Source organism: Suncus etruscus, chromosome X, assembly GCF_024139225.1.
Source record: "Suncus etruscus isolate mSunEtr1 chromosome X, mSunEtr1.pri.cur, whole genome shotgun sequence".
Lineage (NCBI taxonomy): Eukaryota > Metazoa > Chordata > Mammalia > Eulipotyphla > Soricidae > Suncus > Suncus etruscus.
In genome coordinates this window covers 24360345-24382514 of record NC_064868.1, presented here as the reverse complement: position 1 = coordinate 24382514, position 22170 = coordinate 24360345, and the positions used below count along the sequence as shown (strand labels likewise).

At 38.8% G+C, this 22170-nt stretch overlaps 2 protein-coding genes across 2 annotated transcripts in view; one reads left to right on the top strand and one right to left on the bottom strand.

Moving 5' to 3' along the window:
- The first annotated feature begins 12886 nt into the window (after nt 1-12886).
- LOC125998784 (melanoma-associated antigen B4-like) lies at nt 12887-13954 on the top strand. Its single transcript, XM_049766851.1, has one exon. It carries the CDS (start codon nt 12887-12889, stop codon nt 13952-13954), a length of 1068 nt encoding a protein of 355 aa, XP_049622808.1.
- A 3150-nt stretch (nt 13955-17104) lies between these two features.
- The window catches only part of LOC125998783 (histone lysine acetyltransferase CREBBP-like), a 137812-nt gene continuing 132746 nt past the window's right edge, over nt 17105-22170 (bottom strand). The window contains 1 exon segment of the mRNA XM_049766850.1: nt 17105-17263. Coding sequence (XP_049622807.1) covers nt 17105-17263 — 159 coding nt within the window.

The window sequence follows — 22170 nt, the reverse complement described above, 5'->3', positions numbered from 1 at the left end:
TTTTTATTAGTCATTATGCAAATAGGGTTTGCTGATTTTTTTATACTGAAAGCTAAAGGTTTTTTGAAAACTGAATAGATTTCCACTGTAGTGGAGGTGCGTAACCTATTTTGCATAATATCTTTCTTTAGTCAAACTATGTGATATTTCTAAAGACTATATTACGTGGTGTTAGAACTTAATATGATATAATTTTTTTAAACAATCAGTGTTAAACTTATTATGTCCTCTTTAAAAATTATAGTTCTTGTAAGCTGTTTGTTTCCAGGCCTTTGATCACTGGCTTGTTTGTTGTTGCTGGTTCTAGCAGCATAGTCATCCTATCATCTTAACATGAAATAATGACATTTTTTTTCAAGAAAGAGCCCTATCTAATACTAAAATGTACAAGGTACTGACAGAACTTTACAAGAAAAAAATCATCTAACCCCATCAAAAAATGGGGAGAAGAAATGAACAGACACTTCCTCAAAGAAGAAATACACATGGCCAAAAGACATATGAAAAATCAATCATCAGGGAGGTGCAAATCAAAACAACAATGAGGTACATCTCACACCACAGAGACTGGCACACGTCATAAAGAATAAGAGCAATAAGTGCTGGTGGGAATATGGAGAGAAAGGAACTCTTATTCACTGCTGGTGGGAATTCCATCTAGTCTAACCTTTATGAAAAACAATGGTGATTCCTCAAAAAACTGTAAATTGAGCTCCCATATGATCCAGCTATACCACTCCTCGGGGTATACCCTAGGATCACAAAAATACAATTAAAAAATCCTTTCCTCACACCTGTATTCATTACAGAGCTATTTACAACAGCCAGACTCTGGAAACAATCAAGATGCCATTCAACAGATAAATGGCTAAAGAAATTGTGGTACATATACACAATGGAATATTATGCAGCTGTTAGGAGAGAGGAAGTCATGAAATTTTCCTGTCCATGGATGTACATGGAATCTATGATGCTGAGTGAAATAAGTCAGAGTGAGGGAGACAGACACATAATAGTTTCACTCACCTATGGGTTTTAAGAAAACTTAAGGAATTATTGTAATAATCCCCAGAGATAATAGAGATGAGGGCCAGAAGGACCGGCTCACAATATGAATCTCACTACAAAAACTGGTGAATGTTGTTAGGGAAATAACTACACTAACAACTATCAGGACAATCTTAATGAGTGAGAGAAGTAGAGTTCCTGTCTTGAATATAGGTAGGGATTGGGAAGGAGGGAGTGCGGCATTGGTGGTGGAAATGTTGCACTGGTGAATGGGGGTGTTCTGTTTATAACCCAGTTACAATCATGCTTGTAATCATGGTGCTTAAATAAAAACTGTATAAAATAAATAAATAAATAATGTAGTAAAATAAAATATTACTCAAAAAATATAGAGCCCTATTTGGATCAGTTGTCTCAGCTTGTGGAAATTAATGTGACATGATTTATTTCTTTGGTTGTTGTGGTGTATATATTATACACATATGTATGGAATATTTTCCACAATGTTTTGGGGCGTCTCCCAAATAGTTCTGGGAGTCACAAGGGCCATGCAGTTGGGGCTAGGACAGCATGCAGTACCAGGAATCAAGCCTGGGGCTTTTGCAAGCCAGGCATATGCTCAATACCTAGCTCACCAGTACTAAATAGATTGCTGAACAAATGAGGACTAAACCTATATATTGGCAGTCATATGAAAAACTACAGAAATGCAAAATTTGCTTACTTCATGACATTAAAAAGAAAGACACCTTGTCATTTGAAATATCATTGAAATCAGATGTAGAAAAATGATGCTTCCATAATCTTAAAGAAACCTGGATTCCCTCAGAAATTAAGCAGAAATTAAAATCAGTTGTTATTTTTTTTAATTTGTGGGGGCACCTCCTGTGGTAGTCAGGGATTACTCCTGGCTCGGCTCTCAGAAATCGCTCCTGGCTTGGGGGGACAGGGTGTATGGGACGCTGGGGATCGAACCTATGTCCGTCCTGGGTCAGCTGGGTGCAAGGCACTATGTTATCACTCCGGCTTCTAAAATCAGTGTTTTTAAGTTAAAGAAATATATATAATAGAAGAAATAAATAAAAATAAATTTAAAAAAGTGAAGAAATTAAGATGGAGGAGGCTACCTTTACATTTGAGAATAAACACACTAAGAGGCATTACTATAGAGGTATTAAATATAGAAAGGAAATATAGGTGTCCCCATTAAGTCTTTTGAGATATTCTTGTGGGGGGGTGAGATACAGGGCTCATTTTCATCCTACACCATGGTCTTGCAGAGTTTGAGAAATGATTTGCAGAAGAAAGGATCAGGTAGTGTCCTTGAGCTGTGGGTCTATCTGCAACTAAATCCAATAGCATGCAACAGTCCACATTTAGGGGTGTGTGTGTGTGTGTGTGTGTGTGTGTGTGTGTGTGTGCAGTGTCTTGCTGGGCATGAGATGTGGGACTGAGAGTGTCCTTTTGCTCTGGGAGCTGGGTGGTGCCTTATTGAGTCAGGAGGTCGGTCTCTTTAACTAATGAGTTAAGAACTGAGAGTAAAGAGGGTTAAATAAGGAGGGATAATGGATCAAGATTGGGGAGATGAGAGGATAAAGGATTTCTGAAGGGGGAGGAGGGGTAATATATAAGGGAGGCTATGTACACTATAGGAATAGATTGTTTACAATATAGGGTTAGCAGGCAAAGAGGATTACACTGTATAAAAACTCATGCTGACATATAGACAGACATTAGAGATCTATTCTTGTTTTGTTTTTGTTTTTGTTTTTTTGGGTCACACCCGGCGGTGCTCAGGGGTTATTCCTGGCTTTCTGCTCAGAAATAGCTCCTGGCAGGCACAGGGGACCATATGGGACACCGGGATTCGAACCAACCACCTTTGGTCAGGGCCCACAGCTGACACCTTCCTATATACCATATGAAAGTTTTAGGCTGCCACATTTGCATGCTACACAAACACTAACTTGTGTACTGTCTCCCTGACCCTGACTGACAGAGTTCTGCATCATCCAAGATTTAACGCGGCATAGAATCATTTACTTATCTTCTAAAATATTTATTCCACAGATCCATATTTTTAAAAATTAGCAAAAAGGATAAATGTTAATTTGGTTGGAATGTTTATTATTTTGAGACAACAGGCATTTGGAAGTCTGCCAGAGTTTCTAGCAACGATCTAAAGAAAACCAAAAAGCAAGTAAAGATCTTATCAAACCTTAACATAATCTGTCTTTTAATTTTCATTTTTCTCAATCAGCTGCTAAAATCACTCATTTTCATCTCCTTGATTAGACGATGTAGTGACTGATTATTGCACTTATAAGTTATTTTTATTTATTTTTTATAATTTATTTAAACACCTTGAGTACATACATGATTGTGTTTGGGTTTCAGTCATGTAAAGAACACCACCCATCACCAGTGCAACATTCCCATCACAAATGTCCCAAATCTCCCTCCTCCCCACCTGACCCCCGCCTGTACTCTAAACAGGCTTTCCATTTCCCTCATACATTCTCATTATTAGGACAGTTCAAAATGTAGTTATTTCTCTAACTAAACTCATCACTCTTTGTGGTGAGCTTCCTAAGGTGAGCTGGAACTTCCAGCTCTTTTCTCTTTTGTGTCTGAAAATTAGTATTGCAAGAATGTCTTTCATTTTTCTTAAAACCCATAGATGAGTGAGACCATTCTGCATTTTTCTCTCTCTCTGACTTATTTCACTCAGCATAATAGATTCCGTGTACATCCACGTATAGGAAAATTTCATGACTTCATCTCTCCTGACAGCTGCATAATATTCCATTGTGTATATGTACCACAGTTTCTTTAGCCATTTGTCTGTTGAAGGGCATCTTGGTTGTTTCCAGAGTCTTGCTATGGTAAATAGTGCTGCAATGAATATAGGTGTAAGGAAGGGGTTTTTTGTATTGTATTTAAAATTTATTTTTAATGGAACATTGTCATTTGCTTTTCTATGACTACCTTAAAATGCCAAGTATCACCCATTAACTTTTTCTGTTTCTTTCCCAAAAATTGTTAGTTCCCTCAATTATATCTAGTTTCTCCTTGATGTATTTCAACCCCTACCCCCAGGTCCCAAGTTTGTGCCAAACCACTCATGTAGTGATATCATATTCATCTTTTCTTCATCATGGTAAGGAATTATGAGATCTGTATTTTTTATAAAAGCAATTCATAAACTATAATATTCTTTAATGTCTTTTTAATATAAAACTAGTGAAAGGAAAAGAACTATGTTATTTTTTCTAATACTAAGGTCTTTTTCTATTCAAAGTAATAATATCAGTTCACATTTTTATGCTCTTATAGGATTCTAGAAGTCCTATAAAGTAGGTAGGGTATGTATCATTTCCTTTTGCAGTAGAAGAAAAAGCTGGTCTGAAGGAGTATGCCACAAAGGGTTTTTACCAACTAATAATACAGTTTTTTCCATCTGACTGTATCCATAATCAGATAACTATTTAAAACTGATAATCTTTGACTCATTGAACTTTTTGAGACTGCAACATATATATGACACTAGAGGGTTATTCTGGTAAAACTTTTCATCAATGATTTTAAATACCTACATGTTAGAGACACATTTTGTTTATAAATTATACACCCTGAGCTAATTAAGTTTAATAATTTAATATAATATGGGTTATCATATTTAAAATGCAGCTAGATTATATCAGAGAGAAAGCACAGGAGTTAAGGCAATTACCTTGCATGTGTCCAACACCAGTTTGATCCCCAGCACTGTATATGATTCTCTAAGCACTGCCAGGAGTGATCCTTGAGCACCACTGGGCCCTCCACAAAAACAGAAACAAAAATACGTCTTATATCTACTAACTGCCTGATTTTTAATTGAACCATTTGCTAATATTTTATAATAAAGTAATTTTATAGAAAATGTAAACTTAATACATATTATGTTTTATCAATGAAAACTCAATATATCCTTAGGATTGAATGTTCATTATAGATTTTTTTGCTTGCCACATCAAATTTGATCAAATATTGAGCAACTATTTAAGTTTGAAGCCTGAACTGATGAAGTTCTTAAAGAGAAAAGATAAAGTGGCTAAGATTAAAATGCAGGCATAAAGATTTGAAAAATTAAAAACAAATTTGTAACCAAGGGCCCATTACTCTTTCTAACCCATAACTAACTTTAAAAATCTTGAGGGAACTTTCATGTGAATTCTATATCTCTATTTTTAGCAATGAGCAGTGTGGAACCAGCTGAGACAGATGCCTTGACCATTTCTTCTCTCAGTCTCTCAATATATATAAAAACTATTACTTTACCCCTGCATATTATTTTCTAGTTAATATGAATCAATATTTAAGTGTTAAGTTCTCATATTTCGACTCAATGGTAAGTTTTTATATTTTGACTCAATAATGTTGAGAAATATCATTTTCTTTTTTCTTCACCTTCCAATTTCTCTTCATTTTGCCAGTTACTTCCTCCTCTTCTTACTTCTTCAATATATACATCTAAATACTTTTATTCTCCTATATTATTAAATAGATATTTGTGTTTCTATTAAAACTAGTTTAGAGCAGGAATATTCAGTGCTACATAGTCCCCATGCATTCTGAGGATTGAGACAAAAGCAAGAAATATAAATAAGATAATATCATTTATGAGGATCTTTGGTTGCTCTCTGAGCTATAGCAACTGAAACAGTTTGGTTTAATAAAATAGTTTTCACCAAAATATGGTAAAAAAAATTAAGTTACAGATTATCAAAAATATAGTGGCTTGAGGCTAAGAGATAACTTGCTTGTTTATGGCCAATGCTGACAGATGTGGTTCAAAATAAACAGAAGAAATACACATATTAAAATTAAAAAAAACATTCGTGTACATAACATAATATAGAGGAAGATACATTAGATATAATAGGATCGAATAGGATAGCATTGAATCTATGACACAGTGTGAGGAAATTAAAAATACTGAATCATTTAATCCCTAAAATTGTTATATGTTTCCAATTTTCATATCTTTAAATCCTGATGAATATTGTGCAGCTTATGGTGTATAGATTTTGTATATACTTTATTGAATATATACATTGGAGTTTGGAGTTTTATATTCTGTAATGTCATTTAAAACAATATTTTAATAGTAATATAATTTTAAATTACATGTTTGTAGTATCTAGAATAACACTTTATTTTGCCCCATGAACTTTTACTCAGTTGTCTTCCAAACTTTACTAATTCTAACAATCCATTATGTATAAGTGCATAATGATACAATGGCAGTTGAGTGAGTTTCTCACTTTGCAGTACTTAAGCCCTTGTTTTGATCTTTCTCCCCATTACTGACTTGTTTAAGTCCTTAGTAAAATTTTGGGTAACCCTGGGATCACATCCTCACACCCTATCCTGTCGGCCTGGTCGGGAAATCACAAGAGGTGCTCAGGTCAGAGGATGTAGTGTCATCTGGTGCCAGAGGTTACAGTGGTATTTGGGGCCTCCAGGGGCTACATCTATATTGCTCAGAGCAGAAACCATTTAGTGCTGGCATAGAATTGGGGTCAACATCATGCAGGGCATGTGCTTTAATTACCCTGTATCATCTGGTCCCAGTAACCAACCTTCCTTCCTTCCTTCCTTCCTTCCTTCCTTCCTTCCTTCCTTCCTTCCTTCCTTCCTTCCTTCCTTCCTTCCTTCCTTCCTTCCTTCCTTCCTTCCTTCGTGTACTGCTAAGATATGTCATAATGTACTACAATCTAGGGACTTGAGGGACAAAGTAATTGTACATGGGTTATGTATTATTTTTCTTAATGTTCTTTGACTAAGTTCAAAAGTAAGTTGGCAGCACGGGGAAATCTTCTGAGAACTCTATTTTTGAGTGATTGTCCTTCCACGGTAACTTTACCTTGTTCTCTTTCTTTGCATCATTGTTCACATAATTAAAAATAAAAAATAAGAAACCTCCATTTTAAACTGAAATACTTAGTCTTTAATTTTAATATTAATATAATAGTTGTTTTAATGTTCACCATTTTGTCACTGTGTTGAAAAAACTTTTCCTAATAAACCCCAATAAATAAAACTATAGAATTAATATACTCCCCTCCTTCTGGGCTGTAGTACGTATCTATACCAGTGCTCAAGATTAACTGTTGGATCTGGATTCAGGAATCTTAGATTGGCTGGTGAACGCATGGTACTAGGAATCATACCCAGGTTGGCCACATATATGAGAAGTGCCCTAACCACTGTACTATCATTCTGGCTCCTTCCCCTATCTTTTACAGTTTTGTGTTTCTCTTTTCATGCTTGTTTGAGTTGACACATGCTCTCTAGCTGTGCTCAGTGGGATGAGGGAGTGCCCCTCCTGGAGACAGATGGCTAACTAGGACAGCAGATTATTGCTATGCTCTGTTGCAGCTATGTGGAGATGCCCTGACTGTGTTCAGGTTTCTACAGGGTTACAGTGGTGGTGGTCAGTGTTCAAATCCCACATCTTCTAATGACACATTCCCTTTTTGCTCAGGATCGAACATGGGTCAGGAACATGTCTAATCCCAATGCTATATCCCAGCTCTGCACTTTTGAAATCCCCTCTATTTCAGCATGAAATATGGTACAAAAAATCTTTTTAGACACTTGCTCCTCCAAGGGATAGATTTTATCACTCTTACTAGGATTCTGAATCAAGTTTCATGAAACTTTGTAAATAATATAATACACTAAATATGATGCTTAAGAAATTCTTGCAGTAAAATTCAGGGCAAATGGCATTATCAACTGCCTCCTGCAAAGGGTGCTGTCTTATCTGCCTCTACACACCCAGGCAATCCCGTCACCACTCCTTCCTACCCCTTTTGCTTCCCCCCATTCCCTGCTCATGAGCCTCGTTTATAGTTCCTACTTAGGTTCTATCTACCTCATCGGCCTTTTACTGAAGGACTTCAGGAGGGACTTCCGGGAGTGGGGGGGTTTTCCAGTACCAACGAGTACCAGAAAGCTGACTTGAGAATTCACTTCCAGTTTTTAAGGGTAATTCTGTTTTTCCGTTGAGCCTTGGAAAGCATTGGCTTTCTGAATACATCTGCGAACACAGTCGCCATCCCTATTTACTGAGGTAATGCATTTTCTTAGATTTTATGTTTGTAGTTTCATTAATATCTATAGTTTTCTAAGATGCCTTATTGGTAGGTTTTGGCTAAGAGGTTTTAAATTTTAAAAGGTTGGTTAATCTTATTTTTAATTTTTATTGTAAAGATGACATTTGTTCTGGGGGCTGAGCAGTGTCACAGTGGTATTGAATGCTGCCAATCTAGAATGGACGAGTCAGATCCCTCGGAGTTCCATATGTTCTCATCGAGACAGGAGCAATTTCTGAGCGCCCAGTCAGGAGTAACCCCTGAGCGTCACCAGGTGTGGTCCCAAAACAAAAACAACAACAAAAAAGAACCGTGATTTGCAAAAGTTACTGAGAGTTGAGGTGTAGACACCGCTTTAAGATGGCCATTACGATGGCTGCTAAGATGGCCGCTTTTTCTGTTCTTTTGTTTTGATTGTGGGAGGGGGGAACATTCAGGGGTTACTCCTGGCTCTACACTCAGAAATCGCTCCTGGCAGGTTTGGGGTACCTTATGGGATGCTGGGAATCTAACTCAGCTTTGTTCCAGGTCAGCTCTACTGCTGTGCTATCTGTCCCGTTCCAAGATGGCCTCTATTAGAGGAAGTTATTTTATTTAAATATTTTTTAAAACATGGCAAACTACAAAATTACTCATGGTTCTTGTAGGCATCAATGTTTTTCTTGACAGAAGATAATTGAAAGTGGGGCTGGAGAGGTGTTGCAGAAGTAGGGCATTTGCCTTGCACGTGGTTGACCTAGGACAGACCACTGTTCGATCCCCCAGAGTGCCATATGGTCCCCGAAGCCAGGAACGATTTCTGAGTGCATATCCAGGAATAACCTCTGAGCATTACAGGATGTGGCCCAAAAACAAACAAAAAACAAAAAAGAGTGAAAAAATAATAAAATTATAGGTGAAAAAGCAAAATAGAAAGGGCTTTAGGTCACAGTACAAACATGTTGTTGGTGAAAGAAATGCAATAGTACATGGAAGTAGGTCCGATATAGAGTGTCAGATTGGTATGCAGTACTGATAAAAGTCAGTCAACCTAATGGATGCTTGAGGTCAAAGATGGTCTATTAAAGAAGTTCTGTATTGATCACATATGTCCAGATGAAGGGCTGCCTAGGAAGGGTACAGAGTTTTGAATCCATAGGTTTGTTCAATGTATGAAACCTCGAAAAACCGAGTTGGCTTATCCTGAGCAACCGCTGCTTAATAAAAATTCTATGTGCCTCAGAAAAAATGTCCATCAAAACGTCTAGCTCCTGTACTCTGAGCCAACTCACAGAGAACCTGGAAACATCCGGGGATGCAAGAAGAGGCCTGGGGGGCGGGCTGCGCCTACACCACAAATAGATGTAAACACTTCATTTCTCTGGCAACGCCAGCTAGGTGAGGCTTGGAGGCCCAGAGCACTAGTGTTCTGGTAGTCAAGGTCAAGGTAGGGTGTAGCCCCAATTTGAAACATCAGGGAGATAACCCAAACCGCTAACAGCTGGTGATAGTCTAGGAACACATTTCTATTTCCAGGAGCCCCTTATGGTCCTCCAAGCTAGGATAAATTTCTGAGCATCACGGGTTGTGGACCAAGGAACAAACAAACAAACAAACAAAGAGAAACAAACAAACAAAAAAACTGTCAGGCCCTCAGCACTGGACTTAGGTACCTCCTCAGAGCCCATAGTTGCTGTCCAGCTCAGACAGGCATTCAGGACAAAATGGCAGTAAAGGGCAGCTTTCCTGGCCCTTCTCAGGGAACAAAGTGTCTGGGATCTGTGGGTTCATTCAGAACAGGAAAGGGATCCCTGAGGCCTGAGGCTCAGTGCAAGAAAAAAAATGGGGGTGGGGTGGGGTAGGAATCAATAGCACAAAAGTAAGGCGTTTGCCTTGCCCACAGCTGATCTAGGATGGAACTTGGTTCGATCCCCAGAATCCCACATGGTCCACCTAACAAGGAGCGTTTGCTTTTTTGTGTGTGGGGGAGGCATTGGGTCACACCCTGTGAAGCTCAGGGTGTGACCCAATGCCTCCCCACATAGCTCTTACTGGCTATGTGCTCAGTAAGAGCTCCTAGTTTGGGGGATCATATTGGACACCAAGGGAAGGAACCTAGGTCTGTCCTACATTATAGCATGCAAGGCAGATACCCCACAGCTTGCACCACCGCCAGGAGCAATTGTCAGGAGTAACCCCTGAGTGTCACAGGGTGTGACACTAAAAGCAAAATAAAGGAAGGAAGGAAGGAAGGAAGAAAGGAAGGAAGGAAGGAAGGAAGGAAGGAAGGAAGGAAGGAAGGAAGGAAGGAAGGAAGGAAGGAAGGGAGGGAGGGAGGAAGGGAGGGAGGGAGGGAGGGAGGGAGGAAGGGAGGAAGGAAGGAAGGAAGGAAGGAAGGAAGGAAGGAAGGAAGGAAGGAAGGAAGGAAGGAAGGAAGGAAGGAAGGAAGGAAGGAAGGAAGGAAGGAAGGAAGGAAGGAAGAGAAATGGGCATTGAATGGGGTCTGAATTGCTCTGTGGGCCCTAAGAGACTTGAGGATCTAGCAGGGGAAAGCCTGGGGTGTTCTATCATGGTCACCCAGACCCACAGTGATATAAGCAGGGGAGTTCTAAAAGTGGGAACTCAGTTGGTGCTTCTGAGGTCTGGGGATTCCTTTCCCCCTAAGCTGGCTGCGGTGACACTGTCACTCCTGAAACAGCCACCATGAGGGAGGGGACAGATCCAACAAGCACTTTACAGCACTTCCTGAAGAAACCATAGTTAGACCAGAGGAGGAGGCAGCACAGGACTCAGGAACACAGTGCCCACCCACTGGCCCACACAAACCTCTCTGTCCATGCCGGCCTGTTGCAGCCATGAGGAGTTGACTTGGTGACTTGATTTGATACTTCTGTGGCCCTGAAGGGTCTCTGTGTCTGGGACACAGACTCAAAAGGGCATAATATTGACTCCTAGGGCTATGGTGGTCAAATTTCCCAGGAAGTGACCCCCAGGAACCCTCACTGTGCTAGGGAAATATCCCTTCAAAACATTTAGAAGACTGAGGTAATATAGCTAGTTTCCTTGCTTCCTACTAATGGGTCGAAGGGAGATGTGGAAGCTGGTGTGACTAGACAGCCTAGCTTAAGAGAGAGGAGACTTAGATATCCTGAGATCAACGAGGAACTTAGAGGCAACTAATGGATTAGGGAGCCATCCAGACAATGGTGAGGGAAGAGAGAATATAGCTTGGCTTCTTCTCTATAGCTGGAGGGGTGATAAAGTGGGTGTTCAAACTAGCAAAGAACTGTCAGGCTGAGGCTAACAATAGAAAGGTTTGGGGCCTGAGCAATAAAACAGTGGGTAGGGTGCTTACCTGACATGCAGCTGACCCAGGTTCAGCCAGCCAACCCAGGTTTAATACACAGCATTTCATGTGGAACCCGCATTCTGCTAACAGTGATTCCTGACCACAAAGCCAAGAATTAATGCCTGAGCACTGCCACTTGAGGCCCAAAAGACAAAATAAATAGTTGTTTTGTTTAGTTTTAGTGTTTTTTAGATTATTAATATATTTCTTTATGCACCAGGATTACAAATACGTTTGTATCGATCTGTCATTAAAAAGTACACCCCCCTTTAGCAGTGCAACCTTCCCACCACCAATGCCTTCCCTCTCACTCCTTCCCCAGCCCCTACCTGTCTGAGAGACAGGAATTCTATTTCTATCATTAAGTACCATTATCATGAAAACTGTTGGTGTAGTTTTTCTCTAACTGCACTCACCACTCTTTGTGGTAACCTTCCTATTATATGCTGTTCCTTTCAAACTTCATTTCTATTGTCTCTGGGTATTACAATACTATCTTATATTTTTCTTGAATTCCACAAATGAGTGAAACTATTCTGTGTCTATCTCTCTCTGACGTATTTAACACAGCATAATAATTTCCATGTCCATACATGTATAGGAAAATTTCATGTCTCCATTTTCCTGACAGCTACACATTATTCCACTGTGTATGTATACCAGTTTCTTTATTCATTCATTTAGGCCTGTTTTGGGGATTCTGCGTTGGTTTCAGATTCTTCTTGTAGTTTATTTTTTTAAACAAATACTACCAAAGCTAAGCGAAGTCAGAAACTTGCTTGAAAACTGAGTTCACAGAGCCAGAGAGAGTGCAATAGGTACATTCTTGTATTACATTCATCCAAAGTTTAATAGCTGAATCACTGACACCTTGTAGAATCTCAAGTCTTGCTAAGAGAGATCTTTGAGCACATTGCTAGGATGAAGCACTAAGCACCACTCCTCCTCCAAGCACACACACAAACACATACACAGAACAAGACCACTAAATTCAGCTTTAAGAAAATGGAATGAGTTACAGGACCCACATAGATGGAAAGTGATATTCCTCCATAGCGAACAAAATAAACTTATTGTCCTGATTGTTCACTGAGAGCCACACACTCCAACTCCTCTCCATCTTCAGGCATTCTGTTTATTCCAGCAACAGCAAGGCTGCAACATCTGTCTATGGCTCAAGATTCTCTATAACTTTCTACATAGGATTATCAGAAAATAGGTTCAGCAGGACACTCTTAGCCTCAGGTGTTAGAGAGTGATCTCAAGGAGACCTCAGAGGTGGCCTTGTAAAACTCATAAGGAAAGATGCTGAGCATGGTGTTCACCCTGTCTCCTTCTTCTTTCAGGTTCCAGCCTAATCTGCTGTCATCTTCATCTTGTACCCTCTACTGCACATCGTGTCGTCATGCCTCATGGTCAGAAGCGTAAGCCCGGGGCTCGAAATAAAAATCAGAATGCCCATGGGAAGATTCAGAATACCATAGATGCAGCAGCCAAAGCTGCTGAGGGTGACCAGCCATCAACCACCCCAGTCGTATCCAAGAGCATTTGCTCCACATGCTCAGGTGATGTGTGCCAGTGTCATGATAAAGCAAACGGGGATGGCTTTTCTGACAAGGGTGCTTCAAATTCACAAGCACTTGTCCATAGCCCAAAGAAGAAAGAAGAGAGTCCAAGTACCACCCAGGCAGAACTGTCTGAGAGTCCTCCCAAGGAGTCTCTTACCAGAAAGATGAGTATGGTGGTACAGTATGTGCTGGAGATGTTTGCGAAGAAGGAGCCCATTACTCAGACTGCAATGCTAAAGATAGTCACCAAGAAATACAAGGACATGTTCCCTGAAATCCTAAGAAGAGCCTCTGAACGCATCGAGCTGGTATTTGGCCTGGAATTAAAAGAAACGAAGCCTGAGGATCAGTACTACACTCTTGACCGTAAGCTAGGCTTCCACAAGGAATTAAGTGGTTTCAGATTCCTGGATGAAGGCTTTCCAAAAATGGGGCTTCTAATGACTATCTTAGGCGTGATCTTCATGAAGGGAAATCGAGCAACTGAGGAAGAGATATGGGACTTTCTTGGTGTGTTGCAGATCTATGCTGGAAGGAGGCACGTAATCTTTGGGGAGCCCAGAAAGCTTATCATTGAGGATTTTGTGCAAAAAAAGTACCTGGAGTACCATCTTGTTCCACATAGTGATCCCATAGTCTATGAGTTCTCTTGGGGACCGAAAGCTCATGCTGAAACCACCAAGATGAAAGTGTTGGAGATTCTAGCCAAGATAAATGAGACAACACCTTCTTCCTTCCCTGATTTGTATGAAGAGGCATTAAAGGATGAGGATGAACGGGCAAGAGCCAAAGCTATGGGCAGGGCTGCCTCTTTGGCCAAGGCTGCTGCTCGGGCCAAGGCGGCCTCTATGGCCAAGGCTGGTGGGAAGTACAGGATGAAATCCAAAACCTCATTTAAAAATTAGCTTATAGATAGACCTTTTGCTTTAGTTAGAAGCATATAGTCACTCAAAGTGAAGAAGAGTGTGATATGAGAGTAAATGTTTCTTTGTTATACTGGTATCTTGCTAGACAAATTGGTTTTTAAGAGTCTTTCGTATAAATGGAAAATTTATTGGTATAGCATGCAAAGCTAATATTATAGTGTATACTTTTGGTTTTGTTTACTTGTTTAAAAAGTCTACAGTGACGAAACTAAAAGTGAAACATGACATTATACCCAATAGAAATTAGAAGACATACACATGATACTAAAGGCAGTTTGAATGAAAACTGTCAGTACACGACTATAAAACTATGACTTAAATACACAAATCATAGAGTAGTAATATTTATGAAAAATATGATAAAAATAATATGATTGAAGAGAAGGTCACAGAATGAAGACACCAAGACAGTTTAAGTCCAGAGACTCTGCAGATGACAATCTGGCATGCTAGTTAGGATGAGGACTATTTAATAAAACTGATCTTCATGGCACATAAGTAATAAACTCAAATAAAATATCAGGCAACAAAGCAATTAGGAACCAGATAGCAATGCATTCAAGACACAATTGTACAATGATACCTTATGAGGGAAGAGTTGCCAGGAAAGAGAAGTCCTTATATAACCATGGGATAGTGGGCAAGCAGATGTTTTAGTATTAGCACAGAATTATAAATACTATTAATGTTTTATTCTATATACATATAAAAAAGGTAATTTTTGATAGAAAACACTTTGAACTAAAATACATCTTCCAAGTCATTTTGACATATTTCAGAGAAATGTCAAGGTATGGTATCTGGTCCTATGATATTTCCTTTAAAATATTTTAAAGGAATGTTATAACTTATTTTAATGACTCTTCTTCCATAGGGCCGCACTAATTTATTGTCCAGTTACATTTTCCTATACATTATTGACAAAAATTATTTGCAGGTTGTTAGTTTTCTTTTTTATTAGCATGAGCTGATATTTTATGTGATTTTGGTTTGTATTTCCACAAATGTGGTGTGCAGTTTTTCATGTGTTCATGGTACCTTTATTATAGCAGTGCCTAAATTATTTTGCTGTCATTTAAATTTAATTTGCTTTATATATTTCATTCGACACCCAACAGTGCTCAGTGCTTACTCCTGTATATGTGCTCAGAAAAAGCTCCAGGGAATCGAGCACCTGACATTTTGTGCAAGGCAAGCTCCTTGCTCACTGAAATTATTTTAGGGAAGAATACCTGGGGGCCTCCTCAGAGTCCATCGTTGCTGTCCAGCTCAGGCAGGCCTTCAGGACAGAATGGCAGTAGCCCGGGCAGCTTTCAGGGAACAAAGTGTTGGGATCTGTGAGTTCAATCAGAGCAGAAAATGTGAACCCTTAGGCCTGAGGCGCTGTGAAAGAATTAGAAAAGGGTGGAGAGTGAGCAATAGCACAGCATTAGGGCGTTTGCCTTGCCCGAGGCTGATCTAGAACAGAACTTGGTTTGATCCCCAGCATCCCACATGGTCCACCTAGCAAGGAGAGATTGCTTTTTTTTTGTGAGTGGAGTAGGCATTGGGCCACACTCTGTGACACTCAGGGGTTACTGCTGGCTATGCACTCAGAAATAGCTCTTGGTTTGTGGGATCATATTGGACACCAGTAGAAGGAACAGGTCTGTCCTAAGTTAAAGCATACAAGGCAGATGCCCCACAGCTTGCACCACCGCCAGGAGCATTGCTGAGCGCATTGCCAGAAGTAACTCTCAATCCTGAAACAGCCACCTTGAGGGAGGGGACAGATCCAGCAAGCACTTTCAGGCACTTCCTGAAGAAACCAGAGTTAGACCAGAGGAGGAGGCAGCACAGGACTCAGGAACACAGTGCCACTCACTGGCCCGCACAGTCCTCTCTGCCCATGCCAGCCCTTGGCAGCCATGAGAAGTTGCCTTGGAGACTTGATTTGACAGTTCTGTGGCCCTAAAGGGTCTCTGCTCTGGCCACAGACTCAAAAGGGCAGAAAATTGACTCATAGGGCTATGATAGTTAAATTTCCCAGGAAGTGACCCCCAGGAATCCTCACTGTGCTAGGGAAATAGCCCTTCAAAACATTTAGAAGACTGGGGTAATATAGCTAGTTTCCTTGCTTCCTACTAATGGATCATTAAAAAGTACACCCCCCTTTAGCAGTGCAACCATCCCACCACCAATGCCTTCCATCTCACTCCTCCCCCAGCCCCTACTTGTCTGAGAGACAGGCATTCTATTTCTATCATTGAGTACCATTATCATGATGATTGTTGGTGTAGTTTTTATCTAACTATACTCACCACTCTTTGTGGTAAACTTCATATTATGCGCTGTCCTTTCAAACCTCATCTTTATTGTCCCTGGGTGTTAAAATACTGTCTTTTATTTTTCTTAAATCCCACAGATGAGTGAAACTATTCAATGTCTAACTCCCTCTGACTCATTTCACTCAGCATAATAGTTTCCATGTCCATCCATGAATAGGAGAGTTTCATGTCTTCATTTTTCTGACAGCTACATTGTATTTCATCGTGTATATGTACCAGTTTCTTTATTCATTCATTTAGGCCTGTTTTGGAGATTCTAAGTTGTTTTTAGATTCTGGCTGTAGTTTTTTTTAAGCGAAAATTACCAAAGCTAAGGGAAGTCAGAATCTTTCTTTAAGACTGAGTTCAAAGAGCCAAAGAGAGTACAATAGGTGCATTCTTGTATTTCATTCATCCAGGGTTTAATGGTTGAATCACTGACTGTCACCTTGTAGAGTTAAGTCTTGCCAAGAGAAATGCCTGAGCACATTGCCAGGATGAAACCCTAAGCACCACTACCCCTCAAACACACACAAAACAAGACCACTGAAGTCACTTTTAGGTAAATGGAGGGAGTTACAGGGCCCACATGGATGGAAAGTGATAGTCCTCTATATTGAACAAAAATAAACTTATTGTCCTGATTGTTCACTGAGAGCCACGCATTCCAAGTCCTCTCCATCTTCAGGCATTCCGTCTATTCCAGCAACAGCCAGGCTGGAAAGTCTGTCCATGGCCCATGATTCTCTATAACTTCCTATATAGGATCATCAGTAAAGAGGTTCAGCATGACACTCTTAGCCTTAGGAGCTAGAGAGTGCTCTCAAGAGACCTCAGAGATGGCCTCGGATAACCAATAAGATAAGACCCTGTCTCCTGGTTCTTTCAGGTGCCAGCCTAATCTGCTGAAATCCTCAGCCTTGTACCCTCTACTACACATTGTGTCCTCTTGCCTCATGGCCAGAAGAGTAATTCCAGGGCTCTAAATAACAATCAGAAATGCATGAGAATGTTCAGAATATCATATGAGCTATTTCTGAGCTCATAGCCAGGATTAACCCCTGGGCTTCACAATGTGTGACGCCAAACAAAAACAAGAACAAAAATAATAAGATAGGACCAGGCATAGGGCTCAAGCAGCGCATGTCCAATGACCTGAGCTCATCTCACAGCCCTGGTGTTGCTCTGTCCCACAAGGCTTTCAGGAGAACTTGTGATGAAGTGATAAAATACAGAATAGTAGTAAGACACTTGTATCACCTAGAAGAGATTACTTAAATCTACTATATTATATCAAATAAGATTCCTCTTTTGAATATTTCTATTATTGAATGACGTATCAGAGGATACAAATTAGAAATATATTCAGTACAGGGAATTAAATAGCAAATAATTTTTAAGACTTCCATACCTGAATTTGGAGGAATTATAAAATGGCATTAACTATTTGAAAATTACTTTAATATTTTTAATCTATATTTTATTTCATTTTATTTTTTTTGGTTTTTGGTTTTTGGCTACACCCAGTGATGCTCAGGGGTTACTCCTGGCTATGCACTAAGAAATCACTCCTGGCTCAGGGGACCATATGGGATGCTGGGAGATCAAACCACAGTCTGTCCCAAGTTAGCATGTGCAAGGCAGATGCCCTACCACTTGCACCACAGCTCTTGCCCCTTCAATCTATATTTTATTTTATTTGTGTTTTTTTGGCCACATCTGGTGATGCTCAGGGTTACTCCTGGCTATGCGCTCAGAAATCGCTCCTGGCTCAGAAGTTATAGTGTCCTGATCCAAATTCAATCCCTGGCATTACATGGTTTCAGAACTGTTCTCGGTGCAACGCTAAAGGCCTCGGAGCACCAGCGTTATCCTGGTATCCCCTAAAGTGTGTTTTAGCATTCTTTGGCAATACCTAGCACTGCAGAACCTTAGCAGCAATGCATCACTAGTTTTTATTATGGAAGTGGCAGCCTATTTGGCTGAGTAGAAACAGAAATGGTCCCTGGGCCTCCTTAGTATTGTTGGAGTATGTCATCCAAAATAAATAAAAAATAAAAAACTAATATTGATCATATATAACTAAATTTTGTCATTAATTTTCTTAATATTGTTTTTACTACATTCAAATGCACTAAATATAAATATAGTTAGAAATTTTACACCTGAAATACTAGTTATATTTTTTACTTAAAGGAATTGGCTTTTAATTAATTATTTATTAATTAAGTTTTTGAGTCATGGCTGATGCTCATTGTTTATTCCTGTATCTGCACTCAGAAATAACTCTTGATGAGCTCTGGTGGAATATATTGGATGCTAGAGATTGAACCTGGGTTGGCCACATGTAAGGCAAAAGCCCTACCCCTACCCACTATACTATCATTTTGACCCCAAGGAATCAACTATTTAAAAATAAATAGAAAAATAGTTGATCACCTCTTTCTTAGCCAGTGTTCTTTCCTTCTGTGCTTTTGATATGGTAACCTTTTCCATGCAGCCTGACTATTTCCTGTCATATGTATATTACTTTTAGACAGCAAGAAATTGTCTCAGATTTGTTTTTATACCTACATCTATATCCATGTAGATTTGGAAGAATAATTTGAATTGATAATTATGGGGTTGGAGAGATAGCACAGGCTGTCACTTTGTTTGCAACCAACCCTGTTTGATCCCCAACAATACATATGGTTTCCCTAATACTGCCAAGAGTGATTGCTGAGCACAGAGCCTAGAATGCTATCAGGTGTGGCCCGTATACCAAAAATTAAAAAGAAAAGTCTTTGGGCCTTATTTTGCAGTTCTCAGTACTTACTCCTGATTCTTTTCAGGAATTACTTCTGGGGTGCTAGGGATCACACCTAGGTCATCCTTTTGCAAGGCAAATGTTCTACCGACTGTATTATCACTGGTTGAAAAAAATCTAAAAATTGCTTAAAAAAGGAATTCTGGATTGTTGATTTCACTTTTTTCTTTTACCATTGGAAAGGAGCCATTGCATTTCAATTAAGGAATTTTCTCTAAGGAGTCTTTTAAATCAAAGCCATTACTTAAGGTACCCATCTTGGACTCTAGGTTTAGAAGATTTTGCTGGCATTTATTTGTACATTTCACTTATATTTTTATGTTTCACATAGGAACATAATACAAAGTTTTCTGATAAACTATTTGATTTCTTTTTATTGGAAGACCTTGCCTGACTATACTTAGGGATCACTCTTGGCTCTGGTAGGCTCAGGCACCAAGTGGGGTGCCAGATTAGGTTCTCATCATTTGGGACAGATTGTAGAGAATCTTTATTGACTTCACAGGCTAGTTGATGCAGTTACTGTGGATCAGAGGTCAGTTTTCACATATGTTTTAGTCATTCTCCCTTATATAAATGGGCTGTCACATTGCATACAAGCAAGTATTAATAGCCACTACTACAATAAGTATTAATAGCCAGTATCATGCTAAAAATTGTTTTAGAAATATTCTCCACTTTATCTTTTTTTCTGGGATTAGAAACCCAGTGCTTCACTCATGTGAAACATATATTCTCTGTGCTCCTACTGACAGCACCTCTGGTAAAACTCCTTTAAAAATATCATTACCAAATTATTGAGGGATAAAAATGGCTCTATAAAAGGTCTTTGAAAATATGCTATTAGCATTTTTTTTGTTTTTGAATCACACCCAGGGTTGCTCAGGTGTAAGTCCTCATTCTGAATTCAGGAATTACTTCTGGAGGTGTTTAGGGGAAAGCTTATAGGATGCTGGGACCAAACCCAGGTTGGCCAGGTGCAAAGCAAGTACACTACACACTATATTATCTCTCTAGCCCCAAGATTGATAATATTAACTAAATTAAAACGTTTTATAAGGTAAACTCTTATAGCCATAATTTTTACTTCTAAGGTGCTATTCAATGAAGCTTCTTGCCAGCGTATTTATACAATGTATATTGTATATATTTACAACTAGACAATTTTTTATTTTCTTTCAAGAACATATGCCCATGCTATAATACTAATATAATTAAAACAACAAACTAATAAACTATTTGTTTTATATATGTGCATATAGTACATTTATAAATACACATTTGTTTATCTTTTGTTCAGAGTTATTTCTGTAAATACAAAAATCTGAAAATTTAAAATTCTGAGCATATATGAATTTGCAATTTGGAAAATAAAATAAATGCTTGAATACACATTAGTGGAATGATAAGTTATTTATTTCGGGGCCTCCTTAAACAATCAGGCCAAGCAATGCGCTGAGTACGGTGGTATGCAGTCGCTCAGACCCAGCACTGCTGGGAGCTCCAAGAGCCAGAGTGTTTGGGGTTCTCAAGGACTACACCTACAAGTATTCAGAGGAGTCACGTGGTGCTAAGACTTGTACTTGTGACCTATCAGCTATCTCCCTGGATACTCACTGGGATTTTAAAGAAATTCTTTTATTTTAAAGTAGTACAAAAGAGATTCAAAGTTGCGCTAATGACAACATTTATACAAGGTTATAAGGGAGAGTTACAATGAGGAAGAAATATAGGCAAGTTTTATAAAAAATAATTTGAACTATGCCCCATTTTAAAAACTGTTCTCTAATTTATAAATGAGATCAATAAACAGCAATTGCAGCTGTAAGTATATGTTGCAAATATATGATCTTTTTCATTTTCTCTTGGATTAAATGTCAAGTTTATTATTATCAAATTTATTTTCTCTCCTGAGGTGTCAATATTATTTAAGTTTTATAATGACTTTCAAACATTATTTGATAACTATATAGCAAAACCTTAACAAACATGACCATGTTGGGGCCAGAATGGTGGCACAAGCAGTTAGGTGTTTGCCTTGAGTCCACTAGCCTAGGATGGACCACATTTCATTCTCCCAGTGTCTCATATGGTCCCCCCCGGCCAGGAGCAATTTCTGAGCACATAGCCAGAAGTAACCCCTGAGCATCACATGGTGTGGCCCCCAAACCAAAAAAATAATACCAAAAACCAAAAATACAACTATAACCTTGTTATGTGGAATGATAAATTATTTATTTCGGGGGCCTCCTTAAGCAATCAGGCCAAGCAAGTCGCTGAGTATGGTGGTATACAGTCATTCAGAGGATTTAATTTCATTTTCTTTTTTTTTCTTTTTTTTACTTGTTTTTTTTTCATATCATTTCTTAAAATGTATACCAACATATTTTATTAGGGATAATTATTCTCAAAAACAAAATGTTTAACAGAATGGCATCATTCTTGATAAATTCTCTTATTAATAGGAATCACATTAAAGATTCTATCTTTTTATAATAATTTTATAGGAGGTAATTTTGTGATAGTTTGGAAATATAAATATGCCATTTGTGAATAAAGAGAAATGAAAATTTTCAAATTTATATTTCTTTCTTTTTTACATTTATGTACTTGTCTGTGCCCATTCTGAAATGTTGAATACAAATGGTGAGGAAAAGGCATCTTGTTATCATTCTTCATCTCAGGGAGTTGTTAGTATTTATTTAATTGTTAGGTATGGTATTTGATATGACTTTCTAAAATTTTTTTAATCTTACCTTTGTTGTTGTTTTGTAGCCACACCAGTGCTCAGGACATACTCCTGGTTCTGAGTTAATAATTACTCCTGGTGATGATCAGGGCTAGAAATTGAATCCAATTGTATGCATGGGAAGAACCCAGCCCACTGTACTATCTTTCCAACCCCTTGAGTATTTTTGAAAAATTAAAAATGAATGGTAAAGTATGTCATGTTTTTACTGATTTGATAGTGACATGGCTTTGTTTCGTTGTCATGAGGTATAAAATAATGAACTAATAATATAAAAACTATCACAAAAGAAAATATATGAGAACAATTACCGGTATATCTTGCATCTCTT